This window comes from Nannobrachium achirus, assembly GCF_963921795.1.
Source record: "Nannobrachium achirus genome assembly, chromosome: 15".
Lineage (NCBI taxonomy): Eukaryota > Metazoa > Chordata > Actinopteri > Myctophiformes > Myctophidae > Nannobrachium > Nannobrachium achirus.
The window spans coordinates 41,046,498-41,074,352 of record NC_137822.1 but is presented as its reverse complement, the minus strand read 5'-3'; the positions used below and the strand labels follow the sequence as shown (position 1 = coordinate 41,074,352).

The 27,855-nt window shown below is 43.4% G+C and overlaps 1 protein-coding gene across 1 annotated transcript in view; it reads right to left on the bottom strand.

The window, feature by feature from the left end:
• Positions 1–27,855, bottom strand: part of LOC308299858 (tetratricopeptide repeat protein 28-like) — a 119,381-nt gene that overhangs the window by 54,062 nt on the left and 37,464 nt on the right. The window contains exons 4-12 of the mRNA XM_080743641.1: positions 19,900–20,047; positions 19,079–19,351; positions 17,952–18,082; positions 17,208–17,429; positions 12,546–12,734; positions 11,105–11,201; positions 3,624–3,820; positions 2,395–2,548; positions 1,493–1,664 (exon numbers count right to left, since the gene is read on the bottom strand). Coding sequence (XP_080599767.1) covers positions 1,493–1,664; positions 2,395–2,548; positions 3,624–3,820; positions 11,105–11,201; positions 12,546–12,734; positions 17,208–17,429; positions 17,952–18,082; positions 19,079–19,351; positions 19,900–20,047 — 1,583 coding nt within the window. The remainder of the gene's footprint in view (positions 1–1,492; positions 1,665–2,394; positions 2,549–3,623; positions 3,821–11,104; positions 11,202–12,545; positions 12,735–17,207; positions 17,430–17,951; positions 18,083–19,078; positions 19,352–19,899; positions 20,048–27,855) is intronic.

The following is a 27,855-nucleotide window of genomic DNA, read 5'->3' as shown; positions in this document are numbered from 1 at the left end:
AAGGACAGTGCAGCATCTTATTCCAGTGATCAGTGGCGTCAGTTCAGCAAAAGGTAAGGTATGGCAACATGACTGGTGTTATGCACGGCGAAGCGCGCGAAAGTTGCGCGTGCATGACACCACATGGCAGCTGCCATACCTTGGCATACCCAATTGACACCACTGCCAGCGATTCTCAAACCTTTTACATTTCAGGGACCCCCCATTGTATTATTAGGCCATGGACCCCCATTAACTCTGAGAGTGTACAAATGGTTGTCTGTGATCTGTATCCTGAAAATGGTTGCGTTTCACAAGCCTGTCTGTGCACCTACTGTTGTTTGTATTCAAGTCATGTTAGATTTGAACCACTTTAACCATTATTTTATGCTTTAGCTATTGAAAAATAGCAGATATACAAGCTCACAGCGTGGCACAGAGTGCTGCTCTGCAAGCTTGTGGATCAGCTATTTTTTTTAAGTATTTTGACCCGATTCTATAAATGTCTTCTAAATCCTTCTTCTAAATCAGTGGTTCTCAAACTCTTTCGTGTCTAGGACCCCAAAGATTTCATGTATTTGTCCGCGGACCCCCATCTCAAAATATGTTGTTCCAGGGACCACCCAGAAGCAAATATTTGGAGTTACAAAAGTTTGCTTTTAAATAGATATATTCAAAGACTTGCAAAAATAGCATATCTAAAAGCAGATCTGAGCTTGTATATCTACTATTTTTCAATAGTTAAAACATTAAGTACTTCTAGGCCTAAATGGGTTAGGGGTGCCCAAAAGGTAGATCGTGATCTACCAGTAGATCACAAAGGCTGTGCAGGTAGATCACTTGACATGCCTATAAAAAATATATATCATTAAAAAAAATCACAAAACCCCTCTTTTACACATCTGTCAATGAAGGTAACTTGATTGAATTTAATCAAGAAGGGCCTGTCAGCTCCCTTCATGGCTTCTAAAGTAGTCAAACCTCCCAATGGAATCATGCTTTGTTTTCAATCAGTCAGTAACATTACAAAAAACCCGAAAACCTACCACTTCCATACATAATGGGATGAAGATGTGTCCCCCCCAATATGTCCCATGTCTTATATGTAACGCCAGTGCTGCTATCCCAAAGCCCCCTCAGGTCATTTTTTGGGGGGGTGGGTAGATCATGTTGAGCTGGTCATTTTAAAAGTAGCTCTAAAGTCAAAAATCACACCCGTGTGAACTGAGCGGTGGTTTACCCACCAACCCCCCCCCCCCCCCCCCTCCCCCCCTGTGTGTGTGTGTGTGTGTGCGCGTGTGTGTGTGTGCCTGGCCTGGCCTGAAAACAGCGCCCCTCCCTTAACATGTGTGGTCATAAAAGGTACTACACCACATGAGGCTACATACAGACCCACAGACCCACCCACATACCCACATACCCACCCACATACCTACACACACGGCCACGCTATGGAGACGGTGTGACCACCGCTCAAAAAGTGTGGGCACCCCTGGGTGAGACTATGTCCTACCTGACAGCGTCTCTGTACTGGCCCAGGCAGTAGTGAGCGTAGGCCAGGTTGTGGCAGACCTTGCTCTCTCCCTCCATGTCCTGCAGGCCTGCGGACAGAGCCAGGTACTGCTGGTAGAAGGGCAGGGCCTGGCTGTACTCTGCTCTCCAGCTGTGGAAGTTACCCAGGTTCCCTGGACACACGCACACACACACACACACACACACACACACACACACACACACACACACACACACACACACACACACACACACACACACACACACACACACACACACACACACACACACACACACACACACACACACACACACACACACACACACACAGAGAGAGAAAGGAGAGACAGTGCACATTTATTTTTTAATAAAAACCAATATTTGGCATGTAACAATATATCATAAATCTATTTGAAGCCATTCAAACTGGTGACAATTTAAATCCCGATTAAATCCCAATTTGAATCGTGATGAAAACAGCACAGGGTGTGTAAAAAAAAGAGAAGAAAATACAGGATCTTTGCAAGAGAATTGATTAAGAGAGTTTTCAGTCATTTGCTACTGTATTGAAAAGAGGATAAGAAAGAAATTAATAAAATAATGGATTTGTGTTAAAAGCAAGATATAAAAACTTGCAGCGTTGTACAAAGTGACAGGCAGTGAGCTTGTATATCTGCTATTTTAAACCACTGTTCTAAAACCTAAGTGCTTTCTGAAAAACGTAAGTTGCAATGTATATACCCGTATAGCTAACTAAAATCTAAAAGTACACAGATGCTTTCCTGGTTATAATGGGTTTGTCGCGGCCACTTGGGGCTTGTTGCTTTATGTCACAGCCCCATCTCTCAACAACACACAGTAGTGCTTGACTTTAATAGGAGGCTTTCTCTTGCTGTGTCTCACCCAGGGCTCTGGCCTCACTCTGGACGTCACAGAGTTCCCGTGCGATGGTCAGGTGGTGGTGGTAGTGCTGGAGAGCCTGGTCCTGAGCACCCAGGGCCTGGTAGGCCACGGCCAGGTTGCCGTGCGTGGAGGCCTGCGACGGACGGTCATTCACCTGGAAGACCAAAAGAACAGAAATGTGAAGGGTTGGGTGGGTGGAATCCAGGGGGCCAGTTGTCCGGATTTAAAATGAAGCAAACACAGAACTAAAACTTCCTATGACTGGCCGCTAGTTGCGCTGTTCTGGTACCAAAAGCAACATGTTCTCCATAGGATTCCATTCATTTCCCCCCGAACTGATGTGTCATAGGCTTGTGATGATTCTTCTTTGTGTGCTTTATTTTCGGCAAGCTCAAGACAATGTCCCATGTATCCCTGCGGTTGCATGTGACCGTTGGCAGCCAATATTACCCATTACTACCCAATTCCTTGGGTAGTAATGGGTACCAAGGGCAAAAAATCTTCATTTTCGCAGCACCGTCCATATTTTTTTACAGTCTATCATGGTGACTGTATGAAACACATTCTGGGCTCTCTTTTAAATCCATTTTTAAAACACTTACTTTTATAGACTTCGACATTACAATCATTGTTATCTTCTTATCTTTTTACGTTCTATTATTATGTTTCTCGCACAGTTTTTCAGCCTGGCATCCCTATAGGTTTCCAAAACATTCTGATCTTGTAGATCGACTATTGCCACTAAGTGATTTTCTTTTTGTCCAAATATTTAGGACGGAACCCCTTTTTGGGGTTTTACCTTTCAAGATGGGAACCCTTTTTTGGATAGTTGTTGCTATGTACTGTAAATTATAACAACATTTTTAATGTATTTTATTTTTTCAAAAAACTTTAGACTTTAGATTTAGAGGGCATTTTTAGAAGTTTAGAAGTCCTAAACGGGATAAATGAATTGTCCCCTCTAGGGATATGTCTAGTTCCTGGTGGAGGTGGTATAGTTCTTACCTCTAGGGATATGTGTAGTTCCTGGTGGAGGTGCTATAGTTCTTACCTCCAGGGATATGTGTAGTTCCTGGTGGTGGTATAGTTCTTACCTCTAGGGATATGTGTAGTTCCTGGTGGAGGTGGTATAGTTCTTACCTCCAGGGATATGTGTAGTTCCTGGTGGAGGTGGTATAGTTCTTACCTCCAGGGATATGTGTAGTTCCTGGTGGTGGTATAGTTCTTACCTCTAGGGATATGTGTAGTTCCTGGCGGTGGTATCGTACGGCCTGGTCGTGGAGGCCCAGGGCGTTGTAGGCATTGCCCATGTTGCCGTAGGCGCGGCCCTGGGCAGCGTGGTCCCCCAGCTCCTGCACCAGGGCCAGGTGGGCCTTGTGCAGCTCCAGAGCCCTCTCATAGTCCCCCTTCATCTGGTAGATGATGCCTGACAAGGACCACAAGGGGACAGGTATGGGTTGACACTATGTCTCAGAGGTCATGTTCTACTTGCCCAAAGGGCATGGCCACGTTTGGCTAGTCGTAGTCTATGGGTCCGGTCCTGATCCAAACACTGGGAATACAAGGGCGTTAGTTAAAAACGTTTGTGGCCGATAAATGAGCTAAGCAGGACGGATACATATCTGACTGGCCCTCACGGCTGCACGCTGAATGACTGGAGGTCCAGTGAGCAGCAGCTCCAGCAGCACCAGATGGAGACACACACACACACACACACACACACACACACACACACACACACACACACACACACACACACACACACACACACACACACACACACACACACACACACACACACACACACACACACACACACACACACACACACACACACACACACACGTCTAATCTACAACGTAGATGCGGACGTGACAGGTTTTGAGCTTGCAGATCGGCTATAAACCTATCAACACGGTACACTAGCAAAGTTGTGTTCAAGCTCTTCTTTTCTCTTTAAAACGGGATTCAATTCGACGGGTGACTGGGTCTGTTTTTGGAAAATCCAATCGGGGCATGTTTCGCTGTTTGGTTCCTGACGATCAAGCTCATCTGTGCCAGTCTTTCTCTGTCAGCGACTAGCGAGACACGCAGCAAAGCTGTGTGTGTGTGTGTGTGTGTGTGTGTGTGTGTGTGTGTGTGTGTGTGTGTGTTGTGTGTGTGTGTGTGGACAGGGAAATACTACTTTGTGGGGACCTCATGTCCCCACAAAGATAGTACAATCGGAGGAAAAAACCAAGTGGGGACAAATTAATAGGTCCCCACAAGCTGTTTAGGGGTTAGGTTAAGGGTTAGGGTTAGGGTTAGGGTTAGGTTTAAAAATGAATGGAATATCCCCACAAAGATAGTAGACTATGTGTAATGTCCCCACAAAGTGTGTGTGTGTGTGAGCCAAACCAAAATAAACTTGGCTCCTTATTAGAGTATGAATCGACCCTTACAGTAGTGGAGTTTTGATATGACTGATGTCTGGATGGGGAGCTGGACTGACTCCTGGGTGAGGAAGGTTCTGATCCTACGGATGTTATAGAGTGAGTGTGCATATGCGATTCTAGCCTCTTATAGCAGGGGGTGCAAGACTGCGTTCCTCATGCACGTGCGTGCGAACATTTTCGGATTTTGTACGGTTTATCCTGTTGTTTTAACGGGTTTGTAAGGTTTATTTTTTACCCAATTGTAACACAATATAAACTGTGCTTTTTCTAGACACCATGAACATATGTCTATATGATTTATTTACTTATTTTTGGAACAACTTGTGTGTAAAATACATTTAAGGGGTGGCCAGGTGGTGCAAGTGCACCCATAGACACCCCTTAAAATCATCGCCTATGAGAGTGTGAACCTACAGGACGGGGTGACTGATGCAATGTGCGCCTCGAATGAGAGCTGGCTGTCCAGGACGACCACACCAAGGTTCTTAGCAGTTGGAACCGAAGTCTCCGAGGCTGTCGTCTATGGAAATAGCATTTTATTTTTTCACAGCTCAATCAGGGGAGAGCGCGAACGCAGTCCCCCACTACCAGAAATTATGCAATCGAGATTCCCACATTTGGGGAATTCGCAGGGGTCAGCACGACCGGAGTGCAATGGCCGAGCCTCGCCCTGGGTGAACCACCTTCTTGATCATGGTGTCTCCCTTGCCAGGTAAGTATGAGTTGTACACGCTCCATGTGGAGCGTGTCACTCACACGCATACCAGTCACACTGATGTTTAGTTTACACAACACACTAGCAATATATAATCTCACATATATTACTGCAGCATAGTTGGTGCTATAGTTTGGAAGAAATGTGCTACATTTTTACAAGAATACGTTGCTTTTAGTATTAGAATCCTGTACCCATCGTGCATTGTGGTTTTGGCGTGCCTACGCACAAGGCATGAAAAGGCCATTGTGCGAGTCAGGATTGGTGCTCAGTCAGCGCCCTCCCCCCTCCGTCACAAGACCCTGCCTGGCCTGCCATGCGGCAGGCAGGGGGAGGGTGGTGTAAGCGGTGGTGTAAAGACGTCATTCTATAGCCTAGAGGCGGCGGGCAGGAAGGGGGAGGGGATGTAAGCTGATCCTTTTGTTAGTGAGCACCAATCCTGACTCACACAGCGGCGTTCCCCCTGGTTACCCAGCATGCAACTGTGCTCCCACACAGATATCTTGCAAACATTTCTATTCTTAACTACTGTTTTAATGTATAATAAACAACATTGCATTGTAGATGCCTCCCCGTGTGGAGGTAACCCAGTCAGAATCTCTTCTAAATATATATATACAATTTTCTAAACAGAAACCATGACTGTCAAAGTTATCAAGATTGAGACCTATAAGTATCCGGTCAAGCGGGGGGTACTTTTGTGTTAGCTTCGGCTGCACATATACTAAAATTGGAACGATACAGAGAAGATTAGCATGGCCCCTGCGCAAGGATGACACGCAAATTCGTGAAGCGTTCCTCATTTTGCCCCCGTCCCCCCGTCCCCCCGTCCCCGTCCTGTCCTTCCATGCCGGAGGGGGAGGGTTGTAACCAGTGGTGTAGAGTAGCCTAACCAAGTAAGGTTTCTACATATTGCACTTTATAAAACGTTTTTTTAATAGTGCTATTATTTTTAGTCTATTACTTGTCTGCCTACCATATTGAAAAACATTGTAACAGTTCTGTGCTAAATTACTTTGATCTGTTCACTGAAAGTGCATAATACTCATGTTGTAACATATAGAGAAGTTGAGTACAGCACATGGTGGCAATGATCACTTTTTTATAGTTTGAATGTTTTATGATAAAACGTTTCCCCCTGGTTTACTACCATGTTATTTGTCCCGTATAAAATAAAACTAGTTAAGAAAAAGTTTTAAAAGATCTTAGTTTTTTTCCATTTGTAGAGCGCTTCCCTGAAGTTGATATGCACAGAACTTTCTTGTGGAATTCTGAAATATGAACTATGCTATGACACTCAAAGAACACAAGAGGGAGCCAGAGCTCAATACATAGGTAACTGACAGCACTGGTGTAGGCCCTTGTGTTGGGGCATCTTCAGAGCCTGGAGGACATCATCACCAGCTTTGAGTAGCTGTTCCAACATGGACATTTGAATTTGGCTCTGAAGATGCTTTATTAAACAAGTGATGTAGCAGAGGATCTTCAAACTACAGTAGCTACGTTTGTATGCACTGCATACCCAAAGGGGAAATAAATACCCCTGAGCTGAGATGGCATATATTCTGCAAACACATGGCAGAAGGGGACACGCTTAAAACTTGGTACTCTTAAGCCAGGGGTTTTAAAAGTGGGTGACGGGGCACCCTGGGGTGCCATGACGGCAGTCCGCAAGATCATTTGATAATATTTGGAATTCATTTGGACACTTGAAAAAATATTATTTAGTATAATTTTAAACTTCAAGTACAACGTTATTTTCAGTCAGTTTTAACCAAAATGGCTATTATCTCAACGTTTTCCTCGCAACATAATCGCTAAAATATCGTCACTGTCGGGCAGAAACCTTGTATCTCCTCATGTCTTTTGCCCTGCTTCATCATACAAGACCGGCGCACAAAACTAGTGAAAACAGCCAATCTACAAGCACACAACGCCTCGCATTTTATAGATGATAAATAGAAAACGAACGGTTTTGGACATACAAGGTTTCCACCTGACAACGAAGATATGCTATAAATATAAGGTGTTGGGAGTGAAAATTATAATGTAGGGGTGCCTCGGATTAAAACAAATATTTAGGGGTACCCTAATACAAAAAAGTTTGGGAACCCCTGCTTTAAGCAGCATGTCCTAAGAGTCCATATCGAGGCCAGAGTGTGGAGTCAGGCACACGTAGCTCAACAGGAGTTCCTTGATCTAACTCAACAATGACTGTTACAAGGACGAGGATGGCCAGCTGAAACAAATGAGTCTCTCCCAGTACCAGAGGCAGTCATTGAGATGATCAGATGTCACATATGTTATTGCAGATCAGTGAATCAACTCTGTGTGGAATTATGTCAGTGTAGTGCTGAATGCCAAAACAATGAAGACTGTGAATATACATTGACAAGTGACAGCAATGATGACATTGAGGATGATGTATAGATCAGGGGTTTTCAAAGTGGGTGACGGGGAACCCCAGGGTGCCGCGACGGCAGTCCAGGGGTGCCACGAGATAATTTGATAATATTTGGACACTTGAAAAAAATATAGTACAAAGTTATTTTCAGTCAGTTCTAACCAAAATGGCTATAATCTCAATGTTTTCCTCGCAACATAATCACTAAAATATCGTCACTGTCGGGCAGAAACCTTGTATCTCCAAGTTTCAAATGTATTTTGGTAAAGCAAAGCCCTGCTTCATCATACAAGACTGTCGCACAAAACTAGTGAAAACAGACGATCTACTCGCGAGGCGTTGTGTGCTTGTAGATCGGCTGTTTTCACTAGTTTAGTACATTTTATAGATGATAAATACAAAACGAACGGTTTTGGACATACAAGGTTTCTACCCGACAACGACGATATGCTATAAATATAAGGTGCTGGGAGTGAAAATTATAATGTGGGGGTGCCTCGGATTAAAAAACTATTCATGGGGTGCCCTGAGACAAAAAAGTTTGGGAACCCCTGCTATAGATGACTGTGTCCTTGCTATTTTTGCCTGTTTCCACTGAGTAGCCAGAGCATTTATTACCTCACTTATGCCACTATTGTCTGCCTGCTGATCTATTCTAGCTTACTATAACCTGTATTTATGCCTGCTTTTGACCCCTGCCTGTATCTGGATTTGATCCTTGCCCCCACAGTGTTTGGATCAGGACTGGACCCACAGACTACGATTAGCCTTACCCCTCTTAGACCAAGTGCCTCTTTGACTACGTCTCCACCTGGTCCCTTTGCTTCCTCCCCTCTTGTTTAATTAAATCCATTGAACTTTGTACCTGCCTCTTTGCCTGCTTTTGGATCCTATATTTGTTTGGTGCATGTTTTTGGAGCTGTGTGAAGCACAGGCTCCCTATACGTGGCCGTGTGGGTCTGTGTGTGTGTCTGTATGTAGCCTGAACTTCCTAAACTTCGGCACGCTACTAGTCCCACAGTTTTGCCACCACACACTCGCGCCATATGTCAAATCGACCGGCTTACTCGGGAATCGTGGGTTAGTAACTTGCTAAGAGAAAGGTTCAATAGTTTAATTGATATTAATTTATTAGTGAATTAATTTTCCCCATTGACTTATAATGGGAATCGCAAAAACTCACATTCAATTATTTGTCTCTCGCAAACCATAGGGGCTAGAGTTTCAAGACTTGGAGAGGAGGTTCATAATGGTTTCAAGGATTAAATAAAAAATAATTGTGTCATTTGGCCGCATGGTGGCGCCATAACACCCCACTTTACGTTTTGGCCCGTAACTCTTGAACCGTAGGTCGGAAAATTAAAAATATTTTTTCCCTGGATTCCTTGGGTCATGACGCATCTCCCCATATAGGCCACGCCCATTTGCGCCATGATAGATTTTCCGCCATCTTGAATTTTCTCCAAAACACACTTTTTGCTCCTTTTCCTACATATTTTCTTCAAATGTCACAAAAATCGGTACACATGATCCACACACACACACACACACATGATCCACACACACACACACACACACACACACACACACACACACACACACACACACACACACACACACACACACACACACAGCTCCACTTCACACGGGTGTGATTTTTCCTATTTGTGGAAGAAGTATTCACTGAAAGTGCCTGTCTGTGGGTTTTATGAACATTCAAAGAACAAAATGTATTAACAAGAGTTTATGACTAAATAATATCTTCATCTGATCCATTGGAACAGGTTATTATTTCTATTTTCTGAGAAGTAACTGCTTTGTACATACAAGGTTTCCACCCGACAGCAACAATATACCAGTTTTTACTTGGTAGTTTGAAACTTAATCGATTCAGTTTAATGTTGGGTGTAAATAAATGTTGCAGTTTTGTGTCAATGAGAGAAATCACCTGTCTCTGTCTCTTCAGATTTCCTTAAAAGTTTAGATTAACCACTGGAATCATGATCTTATGTACTCTAGAGGTCAAAATAGTGGAACAATGAATATTAAAATGTTACCCAAAATGAAGGATGATGACCCAAATCTGTACCATTGATCATTTGTAAATATTTCTAATAAGCACCATTGGATTTCCTGACCCTACAAATTATGATTTAGCCACTAGAATCATGATCCTACATAATCTAGAGAAGTTGAGATATTGAAAAAAACGAATATTCAAAGGTCGCCATTTTTCAAAATCCAAGGTTATACTCTGAAGTTTCAAAAATGTATAGTTTTACTAATCTCCAGAAAATTTGAACGAACGTTCATTTTTGTACATATGGTCTAGTTTTTATTTGTTGATGAAATTGTCAATATATTTAATCTTAGTTTTAGTCATCGTAGCTATTATTTAGTTTTAGTCAGTGAAAAAACGTAATGGACAAACATTTTTCGCAATAGTTCTAGTCGACGAAAACACTGCTCCAGATTATGGCACAATGTAACATCCGAGATTTGAATGTACCGCAACACCCCTTTTGACCAGTGGGCTTTGGGCTGAGTCAGTCTCTCTCTCCCTCTCCCTCCCTCCCTCCCACACACACACACACACACACACACACACACACACACACACACACACACACACACACACACACACACACACACACACACACACACACACACACACATACACATACACATACACACACACACACACACACACACACACACACACACACACACACACACACACACACACAGCAGTGGGTTGTCCACTCAGCATTGGGATCAGGTTAATGGGATCTCGTGTGTCACTGCGGCTGCATAAAAACCAGAACTACGTTAATAAAACATGAGTGTTGATTGGACGAGGAGGCACTGCGGCGGTCATGTGATATCTACGGTACACCATGCAGGAGTGAGTAGACCATGAGGACTTAAAACCCCCAGCATCCAATTTACTATTGAAGCATTTAGCATACAGTCTTAATATCTAGAATATGTATCTAGAGCGACACACTAATTTGAATATTATTTTTCATATTCAAATATACATATTTTTTTCCATATTCGACGAATATTCAAAATTCGAATATTAATTTGGCAGCCTTAGTACCCAGGTTAGATGAGGTAGTAGAGTAGTCATAGCATCATACTGTAGGTACATACCCAGGTTAGACGAGGCGCGTCCCTGTGCCGCTCTGTCCTGCAGCTCCTGAGCGATGTCCAGCTGGTGCTGGTGATACTGGCCTGCCCTCTCCAAGTCCTACAGGCAGTGTTGGGAAAGTCCACTTAAAGCATGAACTAGTTCAAGTTCAAGTTCAAAACTTCTAAAATGAACTAATTCATTTCATAGTTCATAATTCCACATTTTGAACTGAAGTTCATGGTTCCCCCAAATTAACTGACTTTTGGCTATTAAAATGAATTTATTTTTTTAGACGTTGCTGCAAGCTATTATTTGTCAAAATCATTGACACATCCCATATAGAACCATTTCATCCAATTTAACATTGAGGTGCCCACAATATTTAGGTGCCTAGTCTTCCTGCACCCTTATTGTGAAGGCAGAAGTTTCTAACCGTCGCACACATCTGCATGTTTCCGCGTTGGTTAAAATAGCTGATCTACAAGCTCACGTCTTGTGGATGCGACGCATTGTGATTTGTGAGCTTGCAGATCAGCTATTTTCGGCATACAACACACGTCATACGATGAAGTATACTCAGGCTTTACTAGTTGGGAGACGGTTAGTTGATGCGGAGACTCACACACCGCTCACATATCAACATTCACAAGGTCTGCAAGTCTGCAGCTGGGTGCAATTGGAGCATGTGAATGCAAAAAAACACAAGAGGACAGGCGACCACGGACCGCCGCATAAACTGGCCGACGAGCGCCGTTCACGGACGTCAGAATGAACGTGTTCGACAATAACGTTCATCAAGCGGAAACAAAGAATGTTCAGATCACGTTCGCCCCAAAATATGAACGTGTTCATGAACGATCGTTCATTGAACGCGTTTGGGTACAACACTGCCTACAGGAGGCATTGTGTTAACACAATACCGGTATATATTATATATATAGACGACATCAGTATTGACGATTATGCATCCAATTTGTGCCCCTGGGGGTCCCCTCTTGAGAACCAATGTGATATATTTTCCTTCCAGTCAGGGCAGGAATTTCAGGGAGGCCATGAAGGCCATGGCTGCCGTTGCCCCTCAATTTGTCAATACAGTATGTAGACAGTAGACACCGGTGTCTCTTTCTTGCCATGTAGAAAACCAGTGTCTTGTTGAGATTCGAGTCCCCATCTTTAAACAAATCCAGTGACTTTGATTGGTGAAGGGCCGAGCATGGATCAGATTATAAATACCATCATTTATCTATTTTACTGCAGATTAGGTTATCATCCCTAACCTTACATTCTTTCAATGGACTAAAATCTTGTTTTATTTGATGGCCTTCCTGCCCTAGCATTTGGCCTTTGTGCCCTCAAAAAATTGACAGCACCAAAGGCCAAGTGGCCTTGCCCCTAAAATGACGAAATTCCAGGCCTGCTCCCAGTGGAATGTGACTCTACCAACCTGCCCATCGTACCAACCTGCATGCAGCGGGCAGCGTGGCCCAGCCCAGCGTACGCCCTCATCTGGATGGCCCTGTCGCCCAGCTCCTGTGCCAGGCCCAGCACCCGCGTGTGGTAGGAGATGGCCTTGTCAAAGTCCCGCTGCGAGTGGTAGGCACTGCCCAGGTTGCTGTACGCCCGCGCCTCCTCACAGCGGCTCGCAAGACTCTGTCAGGGGTGGGAAAAATAACTCACATTATTTTACTTCAGTGAAAGTATCAATACTGCAATGTAGACATATACTCTTAGAGTTAGAGTACGGTCACACAGCACTTATTTTCTACCTATTGTGCCAACCTATAGGTGGAATAAAAGTGTACCTATTGTGCCAATGCACTGGGAATAGAGAATTATGTCAGCTCAATTCCCATTGAAATGCATTGGCATTGGCATCAGCCCTCATAATACAAGTGTTGTGAGACAGTGTCTTAACAAATACAAATCTGGAATAAAAATGTTCTTGAGTAAAAGTACAAACGTATTGTTATCAAAATGTGCTTGAAAGTACCAAGAGCTGAAAGTACTAATTATGCAGAATGTCCAATTTCACACGTTTTCCAATGTATGAATTGTGTAAATATCTTTAGAAAATAGCAGATCTACAAGATCATTTGATGACCGACAGTGGTTCCCCATGGAGAAACAAAGCAGGCTCTTTGAGTCTCCATAGACCAGGGGTTTTCAAAGTGGGTGACGGGGCACCCTGGGGTGCCGTGACGGCAGTCCAGGGGTTCCGCGAGATCGTTTGATAATATTTGGAATTCGTTTGGACACTTGAAAAAATATTTAGTATCATTTTAAACTTGAAGTACAAAGTTATTTTCAGTCAGTTCTAACTAAAATGGCTATTATCTCAAAGTTTTCCTCGCAACATAATCACTAAAATATCGTCACTGACTGTCGGGCAGAAACCTCCTATCTCCAAGTTTCAAATGTGTCTGTCTTTTGGTAAAGCAAAGCCCTGCTCCATCATACAAGACTGTCGCACAAAACTAGTGAGAACAGACGATCTTCAAGCACACAACGCCTCGCATCGCGAGGCGTTGTGTGCTTGTAGATCTGCTGTTTTCACTAGTTTAGTACATTTTATAGATGATAAATACAAAACGACCCACCCAACAACGACGATCTGCTATAAATAATAAAATGGTAAATGGTGCATTTATATAGCGCTTTTATCCAAAGTGCTTTACAGAGATTGTGCATTACATTCACCCATTCACGCACACATTCATACACCGGTGGCAGAGGAAACCATGCAAGGCACCAACCTGCTCACCGGGAGCAATGTGGGGTTCAGAGTCATGCCCAAGGACCCTTCAACATTAACTCAGGGGGAGTCCGGATTCGAACTGGGAACCCTTCGGGAACCCTTCGTGCTCTAATAACGGTTTCTCTACCCCTGAGCTATGCCGCCCCACAATAAGGTGCTGGGAGTGAAAATTATAATGTAGGGGTGCCCTGAGACAAAAAAGTTTGGGAACCCCTGCCATAGAGAACCAAAGCTGGTCAGGTCATCAAATTATTGGATTAGGAATGTGACAAAAACAAAACAATATATCCATGAACTGAAGTCTCCATGGGGTGAGTTATCGATAGAGAAACATCTGTTATGTGCACTATTCTTTTTGTCTAATAAGTGAGGCCCTCCATACATGGAGATCCGTGTTCACTGATCAAACACACAAAGTGAAATGTAGGAGCGGTTTGCACCGCTCAAAAAGTCACTGTGGGGGTGAACTATCCCTTTAAAGGACAACTTTGTTTTTTTACAACAAGGGTTCATATTTTAGATTGTAATTAGAGAAAAGAAAAAGTGAGTGTTAAAATGTTTTCATTTGCTTCGTTCTATCGTTTTATTGCGTTTACCGTGCTAAAATGTGGGGCATGCGTACGCATGGGGGCATGTAGCCTAGTAAACGACCAACTTCCGTTATCCAGGAGGATTATGAAATGGTTTCCGGAAGAGGGCGGGTACGAGGCTAGGGGGCATGCGTACAACTGGCTAAATATGTCTTTTTAAGACACAATAAGCCAGCAGTTTCTTTACAGTAACACTTCTAGCCCCCATAAGTCACATCCAACCATGAAAGGTTGCGTTGTATCTTGGGAATGGGCTTATTCTGTGTAAAATGACATATTTAGCCACTTGTACGAATGCCCCCAACCACTGAAATAACAATCTCTAAAACAATAGAAAGAAGTAAATGAAATAACACTCATCTTTTATATTCTTTAATTACAATCTAAAATATGAACCCTTGTTGTAAAAAATCGAACCTCTGTTCGAAGTGGAGCTGTGTGTGTGTGTGTGTGTGTGTGTGTGTGTGTGTGTGTGTGTGTGTGTGTGTGTGTGTGTGTGTGTGTGTGTGTGTGTGTGTGTGTGTGTATTGCAGTTGATGCTCAGGGCAGGCTAGACTCAACAGCACCTCTCTGGTCACCCAGGATCATGTGTACCGATTTTTGTGACATTTGAAGAAAATATGTAGGAAAAGGAGCAAAAGGTGTGTTTTGGAGAAAATTCAAGATGGCGGAAAATCTATCCTGGCGCAAATGGGCGTGGCCTATATGGGGAGATGCGTCTTGACCCAAGGAATCCAGGGAAAAAAGAATTTTAATTTTCCGATCTACGGTTCAAGAGTTACGGGGCAAAACGTAAAGTGGGCCGTTATAGCGCCACCATGAGGCCGAGTGATGTAATTATTTTTCGATTCATTCTTAAAATCATTATGAATCTCCTCTCCGAGGTTTGAAACTGTAGCTCCTATGGTTTACGAGAGAAAAATACTTGAAAGTGATTTCTTGCATTGTCCCATTATAAGTCAATGGGGACAATTAAGCGTTGTTTTTTGCCGATTACGTCGGCATGGTAAGGCGGATCGGAACGAAAGGTAATAGAACACCATTCCCGGCCGAGCCGCACATTTTGATGTATATATTGCGCGAGTGGCGTAAATGGTGCGGCACTAGTTACGCGCCGAAGTTTAGGCTACATACACGGACGGAGACAGACAGACAGACCCACACACACGGCCACGTATAGGGAGCTTGTGTTCCACACAGCTCCAAAAACTAAAGCTGTCCTTTAACAGTGCCTCACAACCTCACACCATTAAATTAAAGGCAATGCATTATTTAATTTCTCATTTTGCTGGTAAACTAGTACATGCAATGCAAACTAGTACATGCAGTTGTCTACAATAGTGTAGATGCAATTCTCATTCCGCTCATTCCCGGTCAAAACAGATGTTTTTTTGTATGTACATTTCCCTTTCGCATTGACAAAGTTATTCATTGGATCATTGCATGCAAAATACAGTGTACAATGAGTATTGTGTTTGTACAAAAGATAAGGTCGGCATGATTGGTTAGTGGAGTGAGTAACTTCCCTTCACACAGTTGAACAGTAACAGGGAGCACATGCTGTTATTTCCACCACACATGCAGGTGCAAATTGTCGAACACAATATTCTCACAAACACATACAAATGCTAACTGTTTCGACGTAAAAATGGAGAAGAAGCAGGTGTCAATTCGAAAATAAATAAAGCATAATATAGATGAAAGAGATACATAATAAACATGTTTTGTCTAGTATTGTTTTGTTTGTTTTTTAATTTTTGTGCACAATCTGTCCTATTTTGATGCAAATACTTTTCATTACGACGAGTGACAGAGTTTTAACCCATTTAGACCTGAAAAAAAGTCTAGATCCTAACAGTTTTCTGAAAAACCTATGTTTCTCCGTCAGTGGTTCTCAAACTTTTTCATATCAAGGACCCCCTAGAATTATATGTATTTGACCACGGACCCCCATCTGAAAATATTTAGTTCCAGGGACCAAGAGAAAGAAGGATTTGCGTTACAATTGTTTGCATTAAAAATATATATACAGTACATTCAAAGATTTGCACACATTTTCAAGATCTTTCAAAAATAGCAGATCTACAAGCTCGGTGCCGCACTGTGAGCTTGTAGATCTGCTATTCTTTTAATAATTAAAGCATGAAATAATGGTTAAAGTGGTGACACAGATACTCTATGCGTACCCCATGTCTAAAGGGTTAAAACAATCATCAGAAGGTGCTATAGATTTGGCAGAGACACTGTATGAAAAACTGTGAAAACTGTGAAAAGTGATGTGAAAAGTGAGGACTCAAACCAAAGTTCTGTGGGTTTGTTTTTAGCCCAAGGAATGTTTTTCATGCAAAACAAATGCTTGCAATGGATTTAGAATAATTATAAACCCCTAGTTTGACCCCTCACATGCTACTTAAAGCAGAGTTTTTGTGGGTATTTCTTTTCTTTCTTCTTTATAGTGTATAGTAAGTGAATGGGCCCCAAACTTTTACCCCCTATAAAAGAAATTGCTGAATGCTGACAGGCAGTCAGCAGGTGGTTTCATGACTATGTACATAGACAATATTTTAGGCCAATAAAAAAAAATATATAACAAAACTATTTTAGAGTTTGGGGGAATGAGGTTAGAGATTCATCAAACGCAAGAGATCGGGGAGAAACCGTAACACAGCAGAAATAAAAGCGAGTTTGTGAGCAAGCAAAAGCCAGACCATTGTCATTTGGTTAATGTGTGTGAGATACTAATCCTAATGAATTGCAACTGTAATGACTGTAGCCTACCTTGGCTATGGCCAGGTGCTGTTCGTGGCACTGCAGGGCGTTCTTGAGGTCTGCCAGTGCCGTGTACACGGCGCCCATGTTGCCCAGCTGGCGTGCCTCCGAGAGGCGGCACTGAGTCTGGCGCGCCAGCAGGACGCACTGCTTGTGGCTGGCCAGGGCGTTGGGGTAGTCTCCTATGGCCGTGTACACATGACCCAGACTGCTGAGGGCACTGGAGGCAGCCTGAAGACACACATTTTAACCATTTATTTATGTCCACACAAAGGAGATGCATATACAAGGACACAAATATTATAGGTGCAGTAGAGTTACATTTACAAAATCATGTCATATGTCCTCATGATACAATAGCAAGGCACTTGGTACTCTACGGGTATAAGTAACAGCGTCTCCGCCATATGTGGCGGCTGCCGATTATAGCGGAGACAGAACAATACTTTGCCAGCCTTTTTGCCTCTTTTTTAGGCATCCCAAGTTGTTGAAACCCTCTAACAACCAGCCTGTGGGTATGTCCTAGGCTGCCAAATATAAAAACAAATAGTCTGCACCTGTACCCCAGCTCTGAGATCGTATGTAGGAGAGGTTGGTACAATGGTACACACACACACACACACACACACACACACACACACACACACACACACACACACACACACACACACACACACACACACACACACACACACACACACACACACACACACACACACACACACACACACACACACACACACACACACACACTTCTCTGTCCTTGAGCTTCATGGCGAGCATCAGCTGCTGTCTGTGATTGGTCAGTGCTTCTCTGTAGTTCCCCTTGGAGAAGAAGGCGGAGCCCAGGTTCCCATGAGCACGGCATTCACCTAACTGGTCACCTGGTGACAGGAGAGGGGGAGGGGTGAGGACCTGTCTGTTTGGAGGCAGTTCAAATTTTTAACCCATTTAGAACGGGTACACATTATTGTGTATCATTATTTCAAGCTTTAACTATTGAAAAATAGCAGATATACAAGCTCGGTGCCGTGCTGCGAGCTTGTAGATCTGCTATTTTTGAAAATTAGAATTTTGACCCGGTTCTATAAGTGTCTGTTGAATCCTTCTAAGGTTTTTTGAAAAACCCTATGTTTCTATGTCAGCAATCTGGCCAGCCATCATCAAAGAAAAGGTCCTTTTCACTTAACTGGAGCTCAGTTAGTCTGTTCTTGAGAGACTACTATGTCAGTGGTTCTCAAACCTTTTCATGTGAAGGACCCCCAAACTGATATTTATTTGACCACAGACCCCCATCTGAAAATATTTACCCCCCAGAAGCAAAATTTGAGTTAAAAACGTTCGCTTTGAAAATACATATATTCAAATATTTGCACACATTTTCACGACTTTTTCAAAAATAGCAGATCTACAAGCTCGCAGCGCGGCACTCGGCGCCGCGCTGTGAGCTTGTATATCTGCTATTTTTCACTGGATAAAGCATTCAATAATTCTAGGCCTAAAATTTCCACCTTGTGGCACAGAGTGACTACTACGAGTTGAGGAATTTTGTATAACACAGCTCTATTGTGAAAATAGCCGATCTACATGCTCACAACGCCTCGCGTTGCGAGGCGTTGTAGACCGGCTATTTTCACAATTTCTGCCTCTAATATTTGACAAAATGGCCAATGTTTAATTTGTCATTTCAGAGTTATTAACAAAATCAATAACCAAAGACAATGCATAGCTATTTTTTCCAGGACCTTCCAGGACCCTTGATCAATTCCAAAACTTTTCCAGTACTGGAAAAAAAATCTAATTTCAAAATATTTCCAGGAATTTCATGACCGTGGGAACCCTGATACTAGTATTATATAGAGGCTACGTCTCATACAGACCTAGCGTCTTGGTGACCTCTAGGTCCTGCTGCATGTAGGCCGTGCTCTTCTCGGCGTCGCCCAGCGACCAGTAGGCGGAGCTCAGCGCCGAGAAGACAGAGCCGCGCAGCTTCAGCGAGCAGGTGCCGATCCTCAGGCCCGCCTCCAGCACCACGGCCGAGGCTCCGTGGAAGCCGTGGGTCAGCAGCTCCTGGCCGATCACAGAGACCACCACGAACGGGCTCTTGTCCAGCTTCATCTTCTGGAGCTGCTTGTGCGTGGGCTCCAGGGTGTCTGTGGAAGTGGAGATAGATAGATAGATAGCTTTAATTAATCCTACAACACAAGGGAGAATCAGTCGCCCAGAAGCGGCACAGCGGTTAAGGTTGCAAACGTTACAGGTAAGCAGGGACGTGCAGAGAACGCTATAGAGGCAAGTTCAGACATTTCTAAAAGGGCCTTTGGTGAAAATATTGAAAATAGACGACCTCCAAGCTCACAACGTGTCGTGCTGCGACGCGTTGTGAGCTTGGAGGTCGGCTATTTTCGGTACTTGATACCACACTGAACTAAGCATAATCAAGTGAATACTGGAGGTGTGGCGTAACGTAACCTCTAAGGTTAAAAGGGAAACAGCGTTAGCCTCCAATTCCTCTAAGGTTAAAAAGGAGACATTAGCCTCCAGGGGATAGCTTCGCTCTTACTACATGTCATCTGTTCGACACCCAACTCTAACCCTAACCCTAAACCTAACCTCCGCGGGGTGAGTCGCTAACCCTCCCGACACTCCTTTGTCGAATTGGCGGTCGTTCGAAAGAGCGAGATTTCCCCAGCCTCCATACCTCTGAGGGGTGACTTCATGGCCGCCTCCACCATGCCCACCAGCAGCTGCAGGCTCTTGGGGTCCTGGGCCAGGCCGGAGGCGAAGGCTGCCAGGGAGTCAGCGTGACGACCCAGGTACTGCAGGGCAACACCCTGGCGGAAGTACGCCTGGAGGGAGAGAGACATAGAGTATGATTGAGTACGCCTGGAGAGAGAGAGACAGAGAGTATGATTGAAGTATGCCTGGAGACATGGAGAAGAAGAGACTGTATGAAGACAGAGAAACAGAGAGACAGCAGGCCTTGACATTAACTTGTACATTTCCCATTCACTTGTCTGGCCACAAAAGTCACTTGTCCGGACAGATATTTCACAGTAATTTCTTTCTTAAATGCATGCATAGGAGTCAGACATCGAAATAAAATAAATAACAACCCCCCTTTGCTCCCTCCACTCCATAGTATCACCAGTCCATAGTCTGCATACAGCACAAAGCTGCTAGGAGCGTCACAGAAAAAGTGAAGCTAAGAGCCACTTGTCCAATGGATATGTTTTTAATGAGCTTGTCCGGAAGGATTTATTACTTGTCCCGGACAACAGGACAAGCCTTAATGTCAAGCCCTGGACAGAGAGCATGATGGAGTACGCCTGGAGAAACAAAAAACACAACACTCAGTCTGTATATGAATATGAATGCAATTTTCCGGGTGCACGGCTCACGAAGACCCACATTGAGAAAATCATAGCTAACACTCCGAAGTTTCTCTGTTACTTTTAATCCATTTAAAGCAGTGGTTCTCTACCAATGGTCTGGGGACCTGAGGGGGTTCCAGGTGGTCCCCATCTAAATGATGGAAAATTGGTAACCAAGTGGACCCTTCTGTTAAGCCCTTTGCACACAGGATATTTGCGTTTTTTTCGTTTGCGGCATGAATAAAACGCATTGGATTTGGTGTGCAAGGCTGTGCGGAATCGGCGCTGCGGATCCAAAAAGGAGTCATAAAAGGAGTGATGAGTTTTTTACCGCATGCGACAAGACGCACGAATCGAACTGGGTTCGATCGAGAAAAAAAGCGCACGGCGGCAGCCACTCGTTGCATGGCTAATTCGGAGCCGGTGTGCATGAGGTCATAGAGAATCATTGTTTTCTTTTCAAAAAATTATATTGTCCGTTTTATCCGTGCGGTTAAACGCGCCTGTGTGCAAAGGGCTTTACTCTTGTCTTGAGAGTGTAAATTTGGTTTAATTTTACACTCTCAAGAGTTATGTTATTGTTAAACATCTGCGTTACTTAGTTCTACTAAGTAATGCAACATCAGAGAATGTAGAAGAATTGTTATTTTGATCAATGTTTGCCTGTTATCTATGGTACCACATCAATACAGCATGGAATTGGGACAAAATCGTATCCAAAGATAACAAAATATTCCACGTTTTGGGTCCGAGAGGCTAAATCTTATCTAATGGTGGTCCGTGGCTCAAGTTTCACTGTCAAGCCTTCCATGATACACATTTTACATAAACCCTATTCAACTCTAGCATCCCTATTCTGAGGAGAACTTTAGCCAAAAAAATTGCAGATCTACAAGCTCACAACAGCAGATATTTTCGGCAAAGAGGTTTAGGTCTAGAGGAAAAAAAAGAACAGACCAAGTACAGAGTGAAAGGTCAAGGTTGACGTTTTTTATTTTTATACAACATATAGTGGGGGTCCCCGATTCATCTCTCTCTGCAGCTAAGGGGTCCTTCCTTGGCCTGCAAAACGTTGAAGACCCCATGTCTGAATAATTAACTCCTCCTGCCCTCATTCATAAACGTCTGTTTTAATCCACCCATCCCTTCTGTCATAACATGACATGAAAGGGAACAGAGGGAGACAAAGAGATCAACAATTAGGTTGTACAGGACATCTCCTGGTCTAAAGCAGTGGTTCTCAACCTGTGGGTCGGGACCCCCAGGGGGGTCCCCAGACGATTAACTTAATGTGCAACATTGTTTTCTCACTCAACAATAAACAAACCAACATAACGTTTAAGCGTATAGAGGGCTTATGCACATTTCTAAAGTGACAATATAAGGACTTTTTAATACCTCTAAGATGAGAAATTAAACATTGGCCAAATTGTCAAATATTAGAGGCAGAAATTGTGAAAATAGCAGATCTACATTTAGATCTGCTATTTTCACAATAGGACCGTGTTATACAAAATACAATCTGGCTAGTCATCGTCAAAGAAAAGGTCGATCCTTTTCACTTGCAGGGTAGAAATACAAATGTAATATACAAAATGTAATGCCTCAACTCTTAGTGCTGGTCACGGGGGACGGGGGTCTCCATTGAGAAACACCCCCACTTAGAAACAAGGGCTGAGCATTCACCAGCGTCGGCAGGTTAGCATTTCACCAGGTTAGCATTCACCAGCATTAGTTTTACTGAGGTTACTAGGGATAGTGTTAAGGTTAGGTTCAGGTGACACCTCCATTTAGAATAATGGAAGTCAATCTTCTGAATAGCAATTTTTCTGAATGGAGATGTGTGGTGGGGGGTCCCCAGTTCAAATATGATTATTTTGGGGGTCAACGCCTGAAAAGGTTGAGGACCACTGCTCTAAAGAAGACAGGCTGCTGCTCTGTTGTCTCTCCAGACAGTTTCATTAAGAAGAATGGAGACTTGGGTCAGGTCTGATCTAACACAGCCTCTGTTACGTTCAGCCTGAATGTGAGCCTGAAATTCAAAGTTGGCATTGTGACAATAGGCCTACATTTTTGTCAGATACTCGCACGTTTCCTTATATTATCATCGCTTAAAACAAATCCAGCTCAAGTGGAGTTAGGAGGTTTTTGACCATTATTGTGGACATAATGGTTTTATCCATCATTGATTACAAAGACAAAGTCAGACAAAGAAAGAAGGAGAAAAAAAAGAAGTTTTAGGTGGTTTGACGGACAGTTTGAGGCTCCAATGGAGTGAAGAGGTTTAGTCAGTAAAACCTTTTATTTTCGAATGTTCGAAATAACATTCCCCCCCCCCCCCCACCCCCCGTGCCCCTGCTCTAGGGCAGTGGTTCTCAACCTTTTCGGCCCCCCCCCACCCTGACGAGCACTATAAGAGTTGAGAGGCATTACATTTTGTATAACGCTGTTCTATTGTGAAAATAGCAGATCTACATCGCCTTGCGAGGCGTTGTGAGCATGGAGATCTGCTATTTTCACAATTTCTGCCTCTAATATTTGACAATTTGGCCGATGTTTGATTTTACATTAAAGTCCTTAAATTGTCACTTTAGAAATGTGCAAATACCCTCTAGTCTACACACTTAAACTCTATGTTGGTTTGTTTACTGTTGAGTGAGAAAACAACATTGCGCATTAAGTTAATCATCTGGGGACCCCCCAAAATAATTTGGAGACCCCCCTGGGGGTCACTGGTTCAATGAGAACCAGTGGTCTAAGCTACAGGGCAGAGGAGTGGAGCTGGCCTGAGGCTAACTGGAAACAGCAATGTGATCTGGGTATTGTTCTATAGGTAATGCAACATCAGAGAATGTAGAAGAATTGTTATTTTGATCAATGTTTGCCTGTTATCTATGGTACCACATCAATACAGCATGGAATTGGGACAAAATCGTATCAAAAGATAACAAAATATTCCACGTTTTGGGTCCGAGAGGCTAAATCGTATCTAATGGTGGTCCGTGGCTCAAGTTTCACTGTCAAGCCTTCCATGATACACATTTTACATAAACCCTATTCAACTCTAGCATCCCTATTCTGAGGAGAACTTTAGCCAAAAAAATTGCAGATCTACAAGCTCACAACAGCAGATATTTTCGGCAAAGAGGTTTAGGTCTAGAGGGAAAAAAAGAACAGACCAAGTACAGAGTGAAAGGTCAAGGTTGACGGTTTTTATTTTTATACAACATATAGTGGGGGTCCCGATTCATCTCTCTCTGCAGCTAAGGGGTCCTTCCTTGGCCTGCAAAACGTTGAAGACCCCATGTCTGAATAATTAACTCCTCCTGCCCTCATTCATAAACGTCTGTTTTAATCCACCCATCCCTTCTGTCATAACATGACATGAAAGGGAACAGAGGGAGACAAAGAGATCAACAATTAGGTTGTACAGGACATCTCCTGGTCTAAAGCAGTGGTTCTCAACCTGTGGGTCGGGACCCCCAGGGGGGTCCCCAGACGATTAACTTAATGTGCAACATTGTTTTCTCACTCAACAATAAACAAACCAACATAACGTTTAAGCGTATAGAGGGCTTATGCACATTTCTAAAGTGACAATTTAAGGACTTTTTAATACCTCTAAGATGAGAAATTAAACATTGGCCAAATTGTCAAATATTAGAGGCAGAAATTGTGAAAATAGCAGATCTACATTTAGATCTGCTATTTTCACAATAGGACCGTGTTATACAAAATACAATCTGGCTAGTCATCGTCAAAGAAAAGGTCGATCCTTTTCACTTGCAGAGTAGAAATACAAATGTAATATACAAAATGTAATGCCTCAACTCTTGGTGCTGGTCACGGGGGACGGGGGTCTCCATTGAGAAACACCCCCACTTAGAAACAAGGGCTGAGCATTCACCAGCGTCGGCAGGTTAGCATTTCACCAGGTTAGCATTCACCAGCATTAGTTTTACTGAGGTTACTAGGGATAGTGTTAAGGTTAGGTTTAGGTGACACCTCCATTTAGAATAATGGAAGTCAATCTTCTGAATAGCAATTTTTCTGAATGGAGATGTGTGGTGGGGGGTCCCCAGTTCAAATATGATTATTTTGGGGGTCAACGCCTGAAAAGGTTGAGGACCACTGCTCTAAAGAAGACAGGCTGCTGCTCTGTTGTCTCTCCAGACAGTTTCATTAAGAAGAATGGAGACTTGGGTCAGGTCTGATCTGACACAGCCTCTGTTACGTTCAGCCTGAATGTGTTTGGACAGGCAGATTATGTCCTTTCAATGTTCATTAACACAAAGTGGTATAAATGGTTGGCCATTAAAGCCGCCTAATAGGCCTTAAACCACTTAAACCTGCGTGGCAGGGTGGCACGTAGGGCCCTACGCGTATACCTCTGCTGTTGGCCAGAAACCAGCTAGTCCCAAATATTAACTTTTCAGAAAATTACACAAAACTGCCTCACAGGCCTGGAATTTGTCATTTTAGGATTTAAGGGTTTAGGGTTTAAGGGTGAAAATTGTATGTCGACTTTCTGCAGCGAAATAAATAAATTGGTATTTACAACCTGATCTATGCTCAGCCCTGCACCAATCGATGGTACTGGATTGGTTTAAAAATGGGGACTCAAGAAAAGACACTGGTGTCTACAAGAGAGATACACTGGTGTCTACATGTTGGCAAGACAGAGACAGAGGAGAAAGTGGTACAGTCAGCTGGGGCATTAAGGCCACTGTGGCCTCAGGGAATGCCATTTTTTGGAGGGGCACAAGGCCAAACTGAGGGGCAACGACGGCCATGGCCTCCCTGAAATTCAAAGTTGGCATTGTGACAATAGGCCTACATTTTTGTCAGATACTCGCACGTTTCCTTATATTATCATCGCTTAAAACAAATCCAGCTCAAGTGGAGTTAGGAGGTTTTTGACCATTATTGTGGATATAATGGTTTTATCCATCATTGATTACAAAGACAAAGTCAGACAAAGAAAGAAGGAGAAAAAAAAGAAGTTTTAGGTGGTTTGACGGACAGTTTGAGGCTCCAATGGAGTGAAGAGGTTTAGTCAGTAAAACCTTTTATTTTCGAATGTTCGAAATAACATTAAACTCTATGTTGGTTTGTTTACTGTTGAGTGAGAAAACAACATTGCGCATCAGGTTAATCATCTGGGGACCCCCCAAAATTATTTGGGGACCCCCCTGGGGGTCACAGGTTCAATGATAACCAGTGGTCTAAGCTACAGGGCAGAGGAGTGGAGCTGGCCTGAGGCTAACTGGAAACAGCAATGTGATCTGGGTATTGTTCTATAGGTACACCACCTGTCTCTGTCTACCTCCACCTAACACTGTGGCACACAGAACTGCTCTGATACTGGACGTCCACACACAGAACATACGGTTTGGGGAAGTTATCTGAGTACAATGAGGACAACGTAATTTGATAGAGAAGACAATGGGGAGGAGGGCAGGTTTCACTGGCACCACCTGGCTAGTGGCTACCAGGAGCTCTGATGTGTTCTTCTCACGATACAGATAGAAGATCTACAAACTCACGTGTGCAGCGCATTGTGAGCTCGCTGCTCTTTTCTGTTGATGTTCCCGACAGAGTAGGGATGCATGCTAGCGTTCAACTGATGAATGTAAAAAATAAATATAATAATAATAATAATAAAAGAAGGAGAAATCATATAGACATTTTGTGGCCCCCCTGTGGTAACTCTGAGAACCCCCTAGGGGTCCTGGACCCCCTGTTGAATACACCTGGTCTAAAGAAAGCATCAATAAACTAGAAGCAGTGCTCTTCCGAGCACAGGTCTCCACCAGGCCACACAAATCGGCCTGTTATAGCGCCACCATGAGGCTGATTTAAAAAATGTGGGGCAGAGGTTCTGAATTAGCATCCATGGAGTGTGTGTGCTCAGTTTGGCAGCGATCGGGCCAACGGCGCCGGAGATTAGCTGGTAACAACCAGGCCACACAAATCGGCCTGTTATAGCGCCACCATGAGGCTGATTTGAAAAATGTGGGGCAGAGGTTCTAGATTGGCATCCAGGGAGTGTGTGTGCTCAGTTTGGCAGCGATCGGGCCAACGGTGACTGAGATTAGCTGTTCACAAACTGCGAGGACGCACGGACGCACGCACGGACGCACGGACGGACGGACGGACGGAGGGGAAAACATACTCTCCCTCAGCCTTCGGCTGGTGGAGACAATAATAATAGCTGAATACAGTATTTATTCTGATCAAATGCCATCTAAAACTAAGGGCGAACGCAACAATGTTAAAAGCCAATTTAGGGATAAACCCTCCCCATATTTGCACACTGGTCTGGTTTCCAGGCTAGTTAGTTTACATAATACACCAGTGAGTTGTAAAGTAAAGCCAGTGATATAATTACTAATCTACCCAGAAGCATGTTTGTGATAATGTTTTACTTAAAGGAGTAGTTCACCCCCAAGATGACTTTTGAGCGGTGGTAAACTGCTCCTAAGAGTGGCTGTGCGTGTGTCTGTAGCCACTTTTCCTCAGCGTTTTGCCTTAGCAATGTGTTTTCCTCAGCGTTTTGCCATAGCAATATGTGTGTGTGCGTAACCATATTACATCATATTACAAAATCCTAGACCTATCTGTAGCCACTTTTCCTCAGCGTTTTGCCATAGCAATATATGTGTGTGTAGCCATATTGACATGTCATCACCAATTACATCCTAAACTATAGTCATTTTCCTCAGCGTTTTGCCATAGCAATGTGTTTTCCTCAGCGTTTTGCCATAGCAATGTGTTTTCCTCAGCGTTTTGCCATAGCAATGTGTGTGTGTGTGTAGCCAGTATGACATCACCAATTACCAATTGAAGACGTTATGCAAGCACGACCACCGCTCACTTCACATTGGGTGTGATTTTTTTTCTATCAATTACCCACTCACCCCAGTGAGCTTGTAGCCAATCTACAAGCTCACAACGTGACACTTTGCGGCGCGTTGTTGTGAGCTTGTAGATCGTCTCTTTTCAGATTGCCAAAGTATACTAGCCTGATTTCAGACTCGGCGCTGGAGCTGCTCAGAGAGTGCAGGTCTGAAGTTGTTTTGTAATAATTATATAAATATACAAAATAACTAATAACTAAAGTTTTCGAAATACATAATAGTGTGGGGCAAAAGTACTATATTTGCCTTTAAGATGTAGTGGAGTGGAAGTAAAATTATTTACAACTGGAAATACTCCAGTAAAGTAAATGGACTTGTGTCCCCAAATTATTTTGAGGGGTCCACATATACTCAACAGTAAAC